Raw genomic sequence first — 16,686 nt, forward strand, 5'->3', positions numbered from 1 at the left:
TGAACAGATACCACCAAAAATATAAGCGGAAACTCAGGTTTTCTATTTGAAGGAGGGACATCTCTTTCTGAGAGTCATGAGCAAAAGAGGAACATTTCATGATTTAGATACCTTTACAAGGTGGACTGAAGAAGATACAGAAATTCAAGTCAACTTTAACATCTGTCTTGTTAATTCATGGAACTGGGGGGTAGAAGTAACCCAGATGAGCAAAATATGCAGATAACTCAAATATTATACTCTGTCAATAATCTAACCCTTTTCCTTTCTGAATTATAATTAATTAAAGGGAACAAAACAGACTGATTTATTCTCCTCCTCCTTCCCATCCACAGAGATTTTTAATGATTAGTAAACGGAGCAGAAGGTATTAAGAATAAAGATGTAGTTAATTTAAAATTTGCACAGACTTTAATTATGACATGACTATACTAAGACACTTTTCACAACGTAAATTCCTCACAAAGTTATAATCTTAGGTTGCATATTTTACTCTACATTGGTAGAGGACAAATCATTGTGCCTTCTAAAAACAGGTAATCATAGTTAATCTTTACAACATAACGTATCTTATAATTTATGTACTATCGCAATTTAGGAGACTCGTATTTTTTCTATTTTAGTGATATATAAAATAATGGTGTACTTAACAGTAGATTGGGTTTTAATTTCATTGAAATGCTGAATATTACAACACGAATTTGGAAAAGCAGGTTTTGTTTAAAATTTATTTTTTTTAAATGTCAATTCAAGGTGCATTAAAATACCTTAATCCTGCATCTATCTATTGGTTATTTAGGAGTGCTTACCTCTTTATCCATATTTTCATATTCACAAACTCTTTCAATGGAAACTGCATTGGTTTCAATTTCACAAGCTTTCCTCACCCAAAAATTCAGAGATTGAGTAATCTGGAGGAAAAAACCCAAGCTTCATGAATGGTTCTTTAGTCTTATACATAATGTTAACAGTACTTTATAAAGTTTCACTCTTCATGGTTTTCATATACTTTCTCTCTTTTGAGTATTTAACAACTTTAGAAGTAAGCATATTTATACATAAACACACAAGTGTTTAAGTATATTAAATTCATTCATATCATGAATAATGGTTTTTTGGCAGAAGATATAGTTCAACATATGTTGAAGGAGTCCCCATTTGGTGTTAAGGAATGATGAACACCAGTATTATGGGATCTGCTTCAAGAAATGCACACCCCGGGGCGCCTGGGTGGCTCAGTCGCTTAAGCATCTGCCTTAGGCTCAGCTCACGATCCTGGAGTCCCAGGATCGAGTCCCACATAGGGCTCTCCACTCAGCAGGGAGTCTGCTTCTCCCCCTGACCCCCCCTTGTGCTTTCTCTCTCTCGCTCTCTCAAATAAATAAATAAAATCTGAAAGAAAGAAAGAAAGAAAGAAAGAAAGAAAGAAAGAAAGAAAGAAAGAAAGAAAGAAAGAAAGAAAGGAACATCCCAAGTGAGAAAAAAGTTGTGCACAATATTACCTTTGGCATTCCTCACTATCTTTCATCGGAGAGAGGATTGTCCTAAGTTTTGACCACTCTCGTCTCTTCTTCTTCTTTTTTTTTAATACTTTCTTCTCACCATACCCACATATATAGGTTGTAATTCAAAACTTATTCTAAAAGTCAAAAAACTCTGCCAATTCAGTTTTTTCTCAAGTTTGGTGCCAAATCATTTGATGGCCAACCTGACTTGAGAACTGATATGGGGCTCTTTAGAGTCTTTATTTAACCCACCTAGGGTAAACTTTCACACATTCCACTGCAGAACAAGTAGTTTGATTATGGGGTTCAGCCCCAGACCTTGACTCCGGTATGTGTATCATATTTCCCTATAAGCCTAAATTCTGATTTCTTTTTTTTTTTTTTTTAATTCTGATTTCTGAAATGCAACTGGCCTAAGGCACTTTGGATAAGGGATGAAGGGTAGGTACTCAAATCATCTAGACTTATCTTCTAAGTAACGTGAATTATTTTTAGTAGTTTGAGGAATATTCTACTTTACAAAGAGGGCATAAACACACTCGTACCATGGGTGCTTTTCAGTGTAATATGAAATAAGGCTTATTAGGGAAAAACTTACAAGGAAAGAAGAAGCAGAGCATATATTCTCCCCAGAGTTTGGATTATCGCCTTGGTTAGGCTGCGCAAACTGGAAGGACAGGCCATGGAAAGAGGAAAGAGGCCCTACCACTGTTACATTCTATACATCTATAAGGAGAGGAGAAGAGGAAACTTCTAGGTAACTAGGCAACCCCAGGAATTTCTGAGACTTCTAGCACTCAGCCTGTTCTTTCTGTGAGCTAACTTAGAATTGCTGAGCCAGCCTCCTGCTAGTAGCAAGGAGGAAGAAATGAGCCTCCAGGGTGATCCTGATTTGTTTCTCATTACTTCGTTAATACAATCTATAATTCAGACAGGCAAAGGAGAAGAGAGTTTAATTAATTGGATTATAAACACATCAACTACCACAGAATCATTAGTACTTACATTTAGGGCATAGGATATGGACAAACCAACTATTGCTGACTCTATAGAATTGGCAGCCAGCACAGCAAGCAGGGCAGCAAAGAATACCATTAAGTTGCCAAGGAATTCGAGTCTAACAGACAGCCACCTGTAATAATGGAAAACATTCCTCAGCTGAGATGCAAAAATTTGGGTGCACTTAGTATGAACTCTCCTCTGGGAAATGAAAATGTAAACATCAATAGCTGCTTGCTTTTTTTCCTCACTTACTTAGAACTCAGTCATAATAGGATCATTGCAGTGACAACAGATTACAGGATTCCTCTGCATAAAAACACACTTTACTTTTGCAGAACTTTGCTTTAAAACTTAGAATTAAAAATCACAAAAGAACACCAGCTAAAACAATGCGTCATGTTTTAAAATCTTACTGGAAAATCAATCACCTTTCTGATTACGTATCCTTTTTATATAATAAAATTAGTCTCCAAAAGCTAAAATGTACCCGGCTACCATTTAATATTTCAATTTTCTCCTTTATGTGAAACAATGACCTCAAATTTAAAATATAAATTATTGTATGCAAATAAAATACATTCTACAAATACAAAATATAACATAGAGTCATATTATGAGAAATTCTAATAGCATCTATATAACCTTCAAAAACTTGGGACCTGGGGCGCCTGGGTGGGTCAGTCGATTAAGAACCCAGCTCTTGGTTTTGGCTCAGGTCATGATCTCATGGGTCATGGGATTGAGCCCCACATCGGGCTCCGTGCTCAGCTTAAAGATTCTCTCCTTCTGACCCTCTCCTCATTCGCTCTCTGTCTCTCTCTCTCTGTCTCTCTCAAATAAACAAATATTAAAAAAAAAAAACCTTGGGACCTTATTTTCATGTAAAGTAGCATGTAGTTTTTATTTGAATATAAATAGATGCATTTTAACTTAAATGTATATTAAATATTAGAAATATTTAAGGCTTTCTTCTTTTTTTAAATAATTTGATGAAATGCCATCACAAAACACGCTTTCTGTTTAAAAGGTAGTGCACGAATGGCAAAAATAGACAAGGCAAGAAACAACAATTGCTGGAGAGGATGTGGAGAAAGGGGATCCCTCCTACATTGTTGGTGGGAATGCAAGTTGGTACAGCCACTCTGGAAAACAGTGTGGAGGTCCCTTAAAAAGTTAAAAATTGAGCTACCCTATGATCCAGCCATTGCACTACTGGGTGTTTACCCCAAAGATACAGACGTAGTGAAGAGAAGGGCCATATGCACCCCAATGTTCATAGCAGCAATGTCCACAATAGCTAAATCGTGGAAGGAGCCGAGATGCCCTTCAACAGATGACTGGATTAAGAAGTTGTGGTCCATATATACAATGGAATATTACTCAGCTATCAGAAAGAACGAATTCTCAACATTTGCTGCAACATGGACAGCACTGGAGGAGATAATGCTAAGTGAAATAAGTCAAGCAGAGAAAGACAACTATCATATGATTTCTCTCATCTATGGAACATAAGAACTAGGAAGATCGGTAGGGGAAGAAAGGGATAAAGAAAGGGGGGGTAATCAGAAGGGGGAATGAAACATGAGAGACTATGGACTATGAGAAACAAACTGAGGGCCTCAGAGGGGAGGGGGGTGGGGGAATGGGATAGACCGGTGATGGGTAGTAAGGAGGGCACATATTGCATGGTGCACTGGGTGTTATATGCAACTAATGAATCATTGAGCTTTACATCGGAAACCGGGGATGTACTGTATGGTGACTAACATAATATAATAATAATAAAAAAAAAGGTAGTGCACAAGACATCTAAAAAGAGACTGGTCTTGAAGTAGGTATATGGATATGACTTACCTGTTTGAAATTACGTTATTGTAGAAACAGACCAAGTTCTCATTCACCACCTCTCTGTTTTGCTGGATGAACCTCTGTTCGTGCCCAAATGCCCGGATAGTGGACACTCCTGATAAAGTCTCGCTAAAGTGTGAAATGATAGGAGAGCGGGATGCTCCTGCCAACCGTCGAATCTGCCGAGAACTCGCCACGTAGTATCTCTAACCCAAAGACAGAAAGAGGCAGTTGGAAAGATGGAGCAGAAATTGCTTCGATGGTTTGAAAATGGCAAGACATTTGAGTGACCCCAAAAAGCGAAGTTCAAGTTTTAATGCCAGTTCCTGTGAACATGGCCTTATGTGGAAATGGAATCTTTGCAGATGTCATTAAGGATCTTGAGATGAGATCATCCTGGATTTAGGGTGGGCCCTAAATCCAATGCTGAGTGTCCTTGTAGGAGACAGAAAAAGAGAAGACAAAGACACAGGGAGAAAGCCATGTGAAGATGAGTTTGGAGTAACGTGTGCATGAGCCAAAGAAAATACCAAGGATTGCTGACAGCCACCAGAAGTTAGGAGAGAAGCAGGAAGCCAGCTCTCCCTCAAAGGCTGCAGAAGGAGCCAACCCTGCCTACACCTTGATTTTGGACTGCTAGCCTGCAGAAATGTGAAAGAATACAATGGCTGTTGTTTTAAGCTACCAAATTTGTTACAGGAGCCTTAAGAAACTGATACACCCCTGGAACAGTAAAAAGCCCAAATTCTGGACAGCGTAACTAGAACAGAATTGGGCAAAGCTCCACTTTGATAATCCTTTCAAACAACCATTATTGAGGACCTACTATGGAAGAAGCTCTATGTCACATGTTCGAAACTCCCTAGTTAACCCATTAAATGGAGGAAGTCAACCAAGTGTACTGACAATATTTTTGTATCTAAATATAATTATTAGAAAAAAGGAATTATTTTTTTTGTCTACAAAAAAAAAAAAAAAAAAAAAAAAAAAACCACCAGTGCAGCCACAAGTGTAATGGGCTACTTCTCCTCTAACTTGGTTGAGACTAATTGGGATGGGGGGAGACTGGAGAGCTGGAGGGAGCACGCCCTGAGTTAATTGGACCATCATTCATCAGCCCCAGATAATCGCTACAAATTGGAAATGAAAATCAAGAGTTGCCACCTCTTGCAATTTTTTCAGGAAAATATTTGGATCTGGAGTTTTACATAAAATTCCTGATTTGAAAATGTCTTCATTTTGGTAAAAACACTGAGCAAGCTGAGCAAAAACATATCTGAAACTACCTGTCAACTTGCAGTCTACCAGCTCTGCTCTATGCAAGTGCCCTGGAGAACACAGAGGATTACGGCATTCTGGGACTGCAAGGGGACTTCAGAGATAGTCATAAAGAAATTTTCATAAAATTTCAGTGAATTGTAGAAGCCCTGGAGTCCTTCCACGAATCTATCCAGAGTATTTAGCTTAAGAACCATTGGTCTAGATCATGTTTCTCACATTTTAGTAGAAATCACCTGGAGGATTTGTTAAAACACAGACTCTGGGCCTTACCCTGATAGATTCTTTATTTCCTCCCAGTTCTATTAGGATGTGATTAACAAATTAAATATATATATATTATAATATAATATATAAAATATAAATATATATATTGTAAAATGTGATTTTTGTAAAAAGAGGTACAACTAGAGATTCTAATTCAATGGGTCTGGGGTATAGTCCATAGGTCCAGGGACTCTAATTCAATGGGTCTGGGGTATGGTCCATAGGTCCAGGGACCATCCTTTGAGTAGTACTGTCATAAAGCAAACCTATTTTACAGGGGGAAGCAAGGAAGCCCGGAAACGGAAGTGATAAGCCAAGTATAGGAGTCAGGAAAGTAACTAGAATTTGAGGCTCCTGAATTCACATTCAGGGCTCACCCTATACAGTGTCCCCTAACAAGATATGGTTTCTAAGACTCATTTCCACTCCTGGTCATCCTATTAGAGGTAACCAACCACAAGACTATCACATATATTTTCATTTGGGATATGAGGGTTTTTTTGGTTTATTTTGTTTTTTTGAAGATTTTATTTATTTATTTATTTGACAGAGACAGAGACAGCCAGTGAGAGAGGAAACACAAGCAGGGGGAGTGGAAGAGGAAGAAGCAGGCTTCCAACAGTGGAGCCTGATGTGGGGCTCAATCCCAGAATGCCGGGATCACGCCCTGAGCCAAAGCAGATGCTTAACAACTGAGCCACCCAGGAGCCCCTGTTTTTTTTTTTTTTTTTTTTTTTTTTTAAGCAGGTACAATTGATTCTCAATACCATCCCTCATATCCCAGATTTTTGTCTTTTAGCCCTAAGACACAGTGTCTTCCCTGGAGGACTTACAATCTCATTGGTGAGACAATATGTGGTCTAAAAAAGATAGCCTATAATACTAGCAGTATAATAAATCCATAATACCTGGATGAGTCTGATCTCTTAGCACTATTTTGGTAGAGAATACTTCACATAGAAATGAAATATGACCTAGGCCATGAAGGGTAAGTAAGATTCAGTCAGGCAGACAGAATAGGGAAAACATAGGAAGAAGGAGGAATAATAATAGCATAGGTGTAGGAATGAGAACATGATTAACATTCTGGTTGGGGCAGATTAAATTCCAATATGAATTTTAAAACTTGAGTTTCGGGAAAACATTGAACTATAAGAACTGTATCCTTTTATGTAAAGAGCCTCAAAATGGTTTCATTTTTAAATTAAGTATGTGTTAAGAAATTTTCTTTTACACTGTAGCCTCGCAGTGACATAATTTTGGAATGTGGTTGACCACATTTTAATTAGAATACAGAGATACATATCATGAGAGATCTGTTTAGTTCTTCTAGGAGTCCTTTGCTGATGTTAAGGATAACATGACAAAAAGTCAGTTACTGGTTTCTCTTTTGGATTTATAGGCCAATTCACTTTCTGCTAAAATGTAAACACCATATAGATTTTGTGATGGCCATAAAAATGCACGACTCAGTTCTGCAGCCACAGGGGGCACAGCTAACTGGCAGCCTGGTCAGCCGCTGTCCCTCTGGATCTACTACTCTATGAACATGGAGGCCATGTTTCCCACAGGTTGCCTCCAGGCAATGACTGAGTATGGAAGGGGTGCTAAAGCAGGCCCATTTCAGGGACCCATCGGACACTCCAATAGGCGACACTGGTAGACTTCCCATTCGTGCAAGGAACCTTTCATGGAACCGTCCTAGAACCCAAGATTTTGCCTACCCAATGTTCTTCTCTACCTCACATGAATCAGACCTATATCACTGTCTGAGGGCTCACCCAGGCTTCTCTTGCTCCCTCTCCTTTATCTTTTATAGGCATTCCCCAGGAACTCTCTACTATATGGAATCCTTTCTTGGAATCTGCTTTTTGGAGAACATGAACTAACTAACCATTGACGTGGGTCTGAACCTATATTTGACTGTGAACTTATGTTATTAATACACATAAAAAATCCATGTTCTTACCTGTATAGTGAAATAGAGGAACACCAAGGGAATAACCCCCAGAATGAAGAGTGGTAAAGCTCCTGCAATGACCAAAACTGTTCCAATAACATCCAATGTGCAATTCACCCAGGTCCGTAAGTAGTAATGGAAACGTATATCAATTATAAACATGTCCTGAAAAAATTGATATCAGGTCACTTTATTTTTAACTTTTCATGGTTTAAAATAAGGAAAAGAAGAAATATATCATTCAATGAAAAATTTAAAAAATATTACCCAGATGATCAGATAAGTCTAACTACATGGTCTTTGCCCTCCCCAGTCCACCCTCATATAATTTCCCCCTGTTGTCAGTTGGAATAGTTAAGAGGACATTCTAGTAACAACATGCCTATGATCAAGCAATTTGCTTTCCCAGTGACATCTACACAGCACTTAGATTATATGACTAATGTCAGATTCTGCTTAAAAAACATTTAAAAAATAGAGTCCAAACCCCAGTAATTGGGTGTTTAGGGGCACTGGCCTACCACTATTTACTATTCTGTAAAATACTAGTGAGCCATTCTTATCCACTGAGAACATATTCAGTGGTCTTTGGGTAGCTGGATCCTGTCAGCATTCCAAGAGGCAGAAAAACAAAATAAACCTCATTTGCAAAATTAGACACTGAAAGATGGAAGAGACAATGAATGAAAGAAGAACATAGGAAGGTCATGCATCAATGCACATATAACTTAATCAAATCTATAGCATAAGGTATGACCTAAAAAATCCCAGGGAGTAGGAAGATATTCAACCTAGAGGGATGGACGACTACTCAGTTCACGACAAAACTGACACAGAGTAGAGATGGAATTTTATTAATCTCAGTCTTGCTGTGGGATTTCTCTGATTATCTCACATACCAAATAGTGTAAGAGCATCATATCCATATGTAGTTTCCTGCCTGTCCTCAGAACACGCCTTTCCATATTCTCATCTGTTTAAGACCCAAGCACTGGACATGTTACTGTATAAAAATGACAGTTACTCAGTAGGGTCCTAGAGAAATGTCCACTGACAGATAAAAATGCTGGAGATCAAATTCTTCCATACATTTTCAAAAACAACATGTGCATTGGTATGATGAAGTAAGATTTAATATTCCACCAAACATTTATTATGCTAGGTACTTTCACTTTGATTTTCATGTTTTATCCTCACTTTCCCCATACACACACCAAAAATTTTTTACATGTACACACAAATGTATTGGCATATTTTATAGTGGTGGCCCTGTACTATCTAATTCAGGAACCACTAGCAATATGTGTCTATTCAGCACTTGACACACGGCTACTGCAAACTGAGATGTGCCATAAGCAAATAATACAAATCAGATTTTGAAGACTATGTAGAAAAAAAGAACATGAGATATTTAGTTAATAATTTTAAACAACTTTAAACAAGTTTGAAATAATGTTTCAGGCATTCTATGTTAAATAAAATATATTATTATAATTATTTCCAGCTGTCTCTTTTTACTTCTTTATTGCGGCTACTAGAAAATTTAAAATTACCGATGTGGCTTGCATTACATTTCTGTTGGACAGTGCAGTTGTAAGTGTTTGATAGTAAACACCAGGAGGAAAACCCTGTAGGTAAACAGACATTCTGGGAAGCCCCACCTCTCTCCCATTCACCATAAGTGAGTTGACAGTTTTCTTAAAGGCAGAATGCTTAAAATCCAGTTATCTTCATATAGCTTATATTTGTTTTACTCTCTCAGCCCAAAACAGTGATTCTCAAGCTAAATGGATGTAAGAATTGGAGTTGTAGACACCAGAGCACATATGCTCTTTGGATCCTTTCAGCAATTTTCAAGGGTTATTTTGATTGTGTGTGTAAGATGTGGTGCTGCTATACATCCGTTATAATGTCCCAAGAGTTAGAAATAAAATAACAAGGAACGCTATACTGAACATAATGCCATCTTTTCAGGGTGATTTTTTTTTTCCCACAAATTCTATTACAAGGTACTAACTATGGATCATCATTTTTAGGTATGCTATATGCAACAAGGTGTGGCTCTACTGACCTTGGTGAACCGACTGATGATCTGGCCTATGGGATTGGTTTCAAAAAACCTGAGCGGGAGGTGTAGCACATTATCCAATAGCTGAGTATGCAAAGTTCGAGAAGCAGCCAGGGATCCTCTGGTGAGTATATAGGCTCCAGAGCAGACGAAGAGACCTAACCACAAAATGTTATCAGGGGTATGTTAACCTCCCAAAGGAATTTGGTAACTTAACTCTCAAAAAGTTGCTTATCATAGCATTTTTAAAATGGAAAACTCAAAGAGCACACTTAACAACGTGTAATTGTGGACTGAACTAAGTATACATCTATATGGTGCACTGATAATAAGTATATACTCTGATGGGTTGCCATCTTATCAAAGAAGGGCTCTCCTTATTCACGGGCATAGATTCTAGAGAAATGCACGAAACATAACAGAACACCCAGGTTCACAGCATACTAGCAACTTATTAATTTTGTAATGTCCTATGGGGCAATACGATAGTCACTGGTGCTGCTAGCCAAATAATTATAGTTCTCCTAGCTTCTAGGTCCATGGTAGAGTTGCTCTTTCTGGCCTCCTTGTGATTTATGGGACCTTATGAAGAGTTCTGAACAAGTTGAAGGAGAAACAACACATAATACCAGGTTACAGCATTTAATTGCTGGTATCAGAACTGCTAAAGTTTATTACTTTTGTACGGTGCCTGCCAATATTTATAATGGTGGATGGATTGCTTCTTCAACTTGGATTCCAAGAATAAGCAATAAACCTTTTATTATTTATTTATTTAATTTCTGGTCAGTTAAGCTACTGAGATATGGTTGGTGGAAGGGTGGTCCTTGCAAAGACTGAAAAGGCAGACATATAAATAATAACCATATAGCTTTAGTGGAAGAGGTTGGAAATAGTTATAAGCACCTATTGATGCTATAACAATATAACTATTGTTACCTGCATTTGACAAACTATGACAAGAAAGAGACGAGCTCATAAAAGAGCTATCCATGTGCAAGAACAAATGAAAGGACAAAAAGTTCTCAAACTGGAGGACTTGTAAGGCTGGAAAAAGACATGCTTTGTTACAGTGATTGGTCAAAGACAAATATGTGACTCAAATTGCTTCAAGGAGAGTAACTTCATGGATTTCTATGGAGGGAAGTTCTTTGATAGAGAACATTTCCAACACCATGTGAAGCCTGAGAATTAAGCCAATGAGGACAACAAACAGCTAATAAATAAAGAGTAGTGGACACTTCATCTGAGCACAGGGATGGAGTGTGTATAAAGACATATGCCTGGACTTTTTAGTTTGGGGAGTCAATAAATTTCCATTTTACTTAAGCTAGTCTGTTCCGAGTCACAGGGTATACACAATTGCTCCATTGTTCTCTAATACACAAAATTGCTAATAAAAGTATATTGCCAATATGATTCTTATTCTTTTGTAAGTATGTGTAAAACAAAACAAAACAATGATAGTTGACCCTGACCATCTTAAATTATTTCAGCTAATTCCTTTACATTTTAAATAATATCACATGCTGCTGTTAAATGATTTCTTAGCTTTAAATATTTTCTATTTTTTCCTACCTCACTCCCCCCATACTTCCTTTTTCCTCTTTCAAAAACAAGTTTCACCGTCTTTCCTCAAATAAACATTCAATATTTACACTGCCACTAAGCATACATTATGCATGAAGTTCACCACTTTTTCCATATTCTTAGTTTCCTATGAAACAAGCACTAATTTATTCCCAAACACTTCAATAGTCAGCAAATCTCTTCTGAATATATTGAAACTCATCAGATATTCTATTATTTCCTTCATCCTATTTAGCCCCCTTCTCTTTGTAACATAAACTACTCTCTTGGAACCCTCTTTCTTTCCACTCTAAATGGAATGGTTACAAGATCAGACATTTGCATTCTTCACTTATGGGAAATATTAAATATTATGAATTTGATCATTTTCACTTGCATTTACTGAAAGACACGTGAATGTTGAGCTTCCTGGATTATTCCTCTAATTTTCTCATTTATCATTTTTCATCTATCTTTTCAATGTTCTACATCTGGGATAATTTCTTCTAATTTATCTTCTCACACTTGTACAATCTCTTTAAATTCTTTAAATGTTTCGAGATTTTTTTGTCTAAGATTGAATTTATTTCAGCACATTTTCACACTTGCTTTGTGGATATAATATTTTGAATCTCTGAAGACACTAACTTGACATTTTAAGCTTCTATTTCAAATAGGATTGTTTTATTTCTGGACTCCATTGCTTTATTTGTTAGCTCTTATTTATGCTATCGGTTTGATTAAAATGCAAGGCCATGCATTATTATCAGTTTAAACATAGGAGATAAACCCATGGTTAATTAATAGAGGTACTTGGTGTGGCTTCCTTCTGCTACTGCACACATTAATTTCTTGCAACATTTTTTTCCCTCTAGATGGAGAGGATTGCTTCAAATTCCACATAAGTGGGCAGATGTGACAGAGAGTGTGAATATTGGGATCCAGACATGTAGACTGGAGCTTTTCCAAAAGCCATTTAAGGAGGATCTCTTCTATGTATGCCACACACATTAGGAACCCTAATTTCCTCTTTAGATATCAGCTTTCTAGTTTTCATTGTATTGTTACAATGCCAGCTGCTGTGCACATGATGGTGGTGGGTGTTGTAGGAGAGACGGATGGGCCAGGAGAACAATGGTCTAGTGAATTATTTTGATTATTTCCGTGGAATTCAATCCTACTCTCTACCTGTGACCATGAGTTTAGTGTTTCTCCATTGCTCAAATGAACATCTCCCTCTTGTGTTATAGCTTCTCCCTTAACCGTTCCTGGCACAGGTTCTTCTACCCTTGATTAACTATCAGTTTAATTGCTTATGCAGAAATTTATCATTCTGAAATCTTCTGAAGTCTTTCCTTTTATATTTATTCACTGGCATCTCATTGGAATTTTGTGAGATAAATTAAGTAGATGATCCACTCACTCAACTTAAACTAGAAGCAGCAGTTTACTCTTTAAACATTGCACTTTGAAAATAAGGTGCCTATGTTTTTCACATTGGATTGGAGAAAGGAAGTTCTTAACAATGAGGCATAAAGCATAATAGATTGGGGATATTTAGAGTGTTCTAAAATATTCTAAGGAGAACAGCTGGGACCTAGGGGGAAAAAATGTTCAGAACTATTTCTTACTTAGAAAATGAGGTAAGATTTGTATTATTGTTACAAAATAACAGATCTGACATTGTGCTTTAAATGTTTCTTTTGAATGTTGCTTTCTATATTATTCACAGTAAGTCTGTAGTATTAACATGTGACAGACAATGCTGCTTATGCTTTAAAGCACCCCTGCCCTTTTTATTTTGTGAGCTATGATGATGTAAGGAATACAGCCTCCCCCTCATTGGAAAAGATTCTGTCAGATGCAGCTGTGGTCTACTGAAAAAATCAGAAATTATACATTTTCATTTCTCAGGCTTACCCACTTACAGAAAACTTATAATTGCGTCTAATAATAAGTCTTCAGAAAATTTAAATTTTTAATGCAAAAAAATTAAAAATGAAAGAAAAATTAGAGAGGATTCTTTTTTTTTTTTATATAGTAGGCTCCACACCCAATATGGAGCCCAATACAGGGCTTGAACTCATGACCCTGAGATCAAAACCTGAGCTGAGATCAAGAGTCGGATGCTCAACCGACAGCCACCCAGATGCCCCAGGAAGATTCATATTTTAATGACTGAAGACCACTCTACACAAAAAGCCAATCAGGAAAAAATTTTTTTGATTAGACTGTATAATCTGTTGCCTCATTACAAAATATTTCCTATACCTACTATCTAGTTAATTAAAGAGAGTCTCTTCAACAAATGGTGTTGGGAAAACTGGACAGCAAAATGCAAAAGAATGAAACTAGACCACTTTCTTACACCATACACAAAAACAAATTCTAAATAGATTAAAGACATAAACATGAGACCTGAAGCCATAAAAGCCCTAGAGGAGAACACAGGCAGTAACCTCTTTGACATTAGCCATAGCAACCTCTTACTAGATATGTCTCCTGAGGCAAGGGAAACAAAAGCAAAAATAAACTATTGGGACTTCATCAATATAAAAAGCCTCTGCTCAGTGGAGAAAACTAACAACAAAATGAAAAGGCAACCTATGGAATGGGAGAAGATATCTGCAAATGCCATATCTGATAAAAGATTACTATCCAAAATATATGAAGAACTTACAAAACTCAACACCCAAAAAACAAATAATCCAATTAAAAGATGGGCAGAAGACACAAATAGACATTTTCCCAAAGAAGACAGACAGATGGGCAATAAACATATGGAAAGATATTCAACATCTCTCATCATTTGGGAAAACAACTCAAAACTACAATGAGATATCACCTCACACCTGTCAGAATGGATAAAATCAACAATACAAGAAACAACAGGTGTTGGTGAAGATGTGGAGAAAAAGGAATCCTCTTTCATTGTTGGTGGGAATGCAAAGTGGCTCAGGCACTCTGGAAAAAAGCATGGACGTTCCTCCAAAAGTTAAAAACAGAGTTACCCTATGATGGAGAAATGGCATTAATAAGTATTTACCCAAAGAATAACCAAAATACTAATTTGAAGGGATACGTGCACCCCGATGTTTATAGACCATCATCTATATTAGCCAAATTATGGAAAGAGCCCAAATGTCCATCCACTGATGAATGGATAAAGAAGTTGTGGGACGTACACACACACACACACACACACACACACACACACACACTAGAATATTCCTCAGCCATAAAAAAGAATGAAATCTTGCCATTTGCAATGACGTGGATGGAGCTAGAGAGTATTATGCTACGCAAAATAAGTCTGTCAGAAAAAGACAAATATACGATATTATTTCAGTCATATGTGGAATTTAAGAAACAAAACAGATGAATATAAAGATAAAACAAAGAAAGACAAACCAGAAAACAGACTCTTAACTGCAGAGAAAAAACTGAGAGTTACTGGAGGGGAGCTAGGCAGGGGGAATGGGTTAAATAAGTGATGGGTATTAAGGAGTGCTCTTGTTGTGATGAGCACTGGGTGTTCTATGTAAGCGATAAATCACTAAATTTTACACCTGAAACTAATGTTACACTGTATATTAACACACTGGAATTTAAATAAAAACTTGAAAAAGATTAAAAAAAGATACATGGCAAATGAAAAAAATATATATCTTAAACTAATATTACACTGTATGTTAACTAACTGGAATTTAAATAAAAAGTTAAAAAATCTGATTAAAAAAAGTAAGACTTTACAATAGTAAAACTGTGAACACTAAACTACATGCTTTGTCTAGTATAGGAAATGATAGTGGCTGACTTAAAATATTCTTAAAAGTATATTGAATTTACCCTAAACTTGTAACATGAGCTCCTGGATTGGTGTGAGTTTAACTTTCATATGTAGATGTGATAGACATAGATATAGAGATATTTGTATATATGGGTGTTTCTTTTGCTGCTCAGAATTCTAGACTGCTATATCTATTCTTTCCTCAATGAGTTGCAAGTTGCAAGCCAATAAACTTGACTCTCACTAATTCAAAACTAAACACAATGTATCTTTCATACTATAGACATTCCTTATATCTTGTTTTAGTCATTAACATCTCTTTCCCCAATGAATACTGCTAAAAGAATGGCAAAATGAACATAAATCTATCTCATAATATTTGCATACTTTTGATGGAGACACTTACAAACAATACTATGGCCACACAATAAAGATGGGAAAGGAGAAACAAGAAGCAAAACCCTAAGTTTCATATTTTTTATCTTCATTTTTTTTTTTTACCAAATGCATGTATCTCTTTGTGTTTTCCTTTATGAATATCCTTAGATAGCATGACTTCCACGTATTTTTTTTTCTTGTTTGAATTCTCCCTGAATATCATTCTTCCTCAAGGTGCCTTTCTTTCCTCTCCTTATTTTTGTCTTCACCATTCTCCAGTTACCCAAACTGAACTTCAAAACCATGAATGAGGCCCTCTTAGCTTCAAATCACCCATTCTTACATATGTTTTCACTGCAATGTCTTTCCTATCTATCCTTTTTCTCCAATTGCATTGCCATTCTCTGACCATTCATTTATTTGTTCATTTATTTTCATTCATTCTTTATTCATTCAATCCTATTCCATTCCCTACTCACTGGTTTAGCACTAGACTAGATGCCTCGGGTGATGTGGAGATAGATCAAAGAAGAATCTTTCTGCATTAGATTATCTTCCATCCAGACTTCCACCTAGAAGATACTTGTTTACTCCTTCCCTATCAATCCCAAATTCTTCCTGGTTTCTGATTTAATCCCTCCAATAAAAGTTCATCTTTCTTTTTCATCACTGCTAATTCATTCTTAGTTTGAAAACTAACTCTAGTTCACCTCTTTTCCCTCAAATTTTGAAAGTTTTCCATTGCCTTTCCAACTATCATCTCCAGACTACCTTCCCACTTCTAGTTCCCCTACTGCCCTACCAATAATCTGAGGACCACTCAAACTGACACCCTCACTCATGCCTCCAACCCTCTTTCTTTCCCCACCCCTGTCTTTACTCACATCTTTCTCTCTGCATTTGTCACCTCTTCTTTTCCATGATCTCAGTCTCACAAAATTCAAATCATTCTTTAGTGTCACCTCGAATGACAACTATTCCTTGGAAATTATCTTAACTCTCAGATATGGCTTTTTCTTAC

The 16,686-nt window shown here is 36.7% G+C and overlaps 1 protein-coding gene across 1 annotated transcript in view; it reads right to left on the reverse strand.

The window, feature by feature from the left end:
* Positions 1-16,686, reverse strand: part of LOC103673037 (multidrug resistance-associated protein 1) — an 85,635-nt gene that overhangs the window by 8,542 nt on the left and 60,407 nt on the right. The window contains exons 19-23 of the mRNA XM_008701738.2: positions 9,932-10,086; positions 7,870-8,025; positions 4,362-4,561; positions 2,511-2,637; positions 810-911 (exon numbers count right to left, since the gene is read on the reverse strand). Of these exons, the coding sequence (XP_008699960.1) occupies positions 810-911; positions 2,511-2,637; positions 4,362-4,561; positions 7,870-8,025; positions 9,932-10,086 (740 nt within the window). The remainder of the gene's footprint in view (positions 1-809; positions 912-2,510; positions 2,638-4,361; positions 4,562-7,869; positions 8,026-9,931; positions 10,087-16,686) is intronic.

Source organism: Ursus maritimus, unplaced genomic scaffold (assembly GCF_017311325.1).
Source record: "Ursus maritimus isolate PB19 unplaced genomic scaffold, ASM1731132v1 scaffold_4, whole genome shotgun sequence".
NCBI classification, from domain to species: domain Eukaryota; kingdom Metazoa; phylum Chordata; class Mammalia; order Carnivora; family Ursidae; genus Ursus; species Ursus maritimus.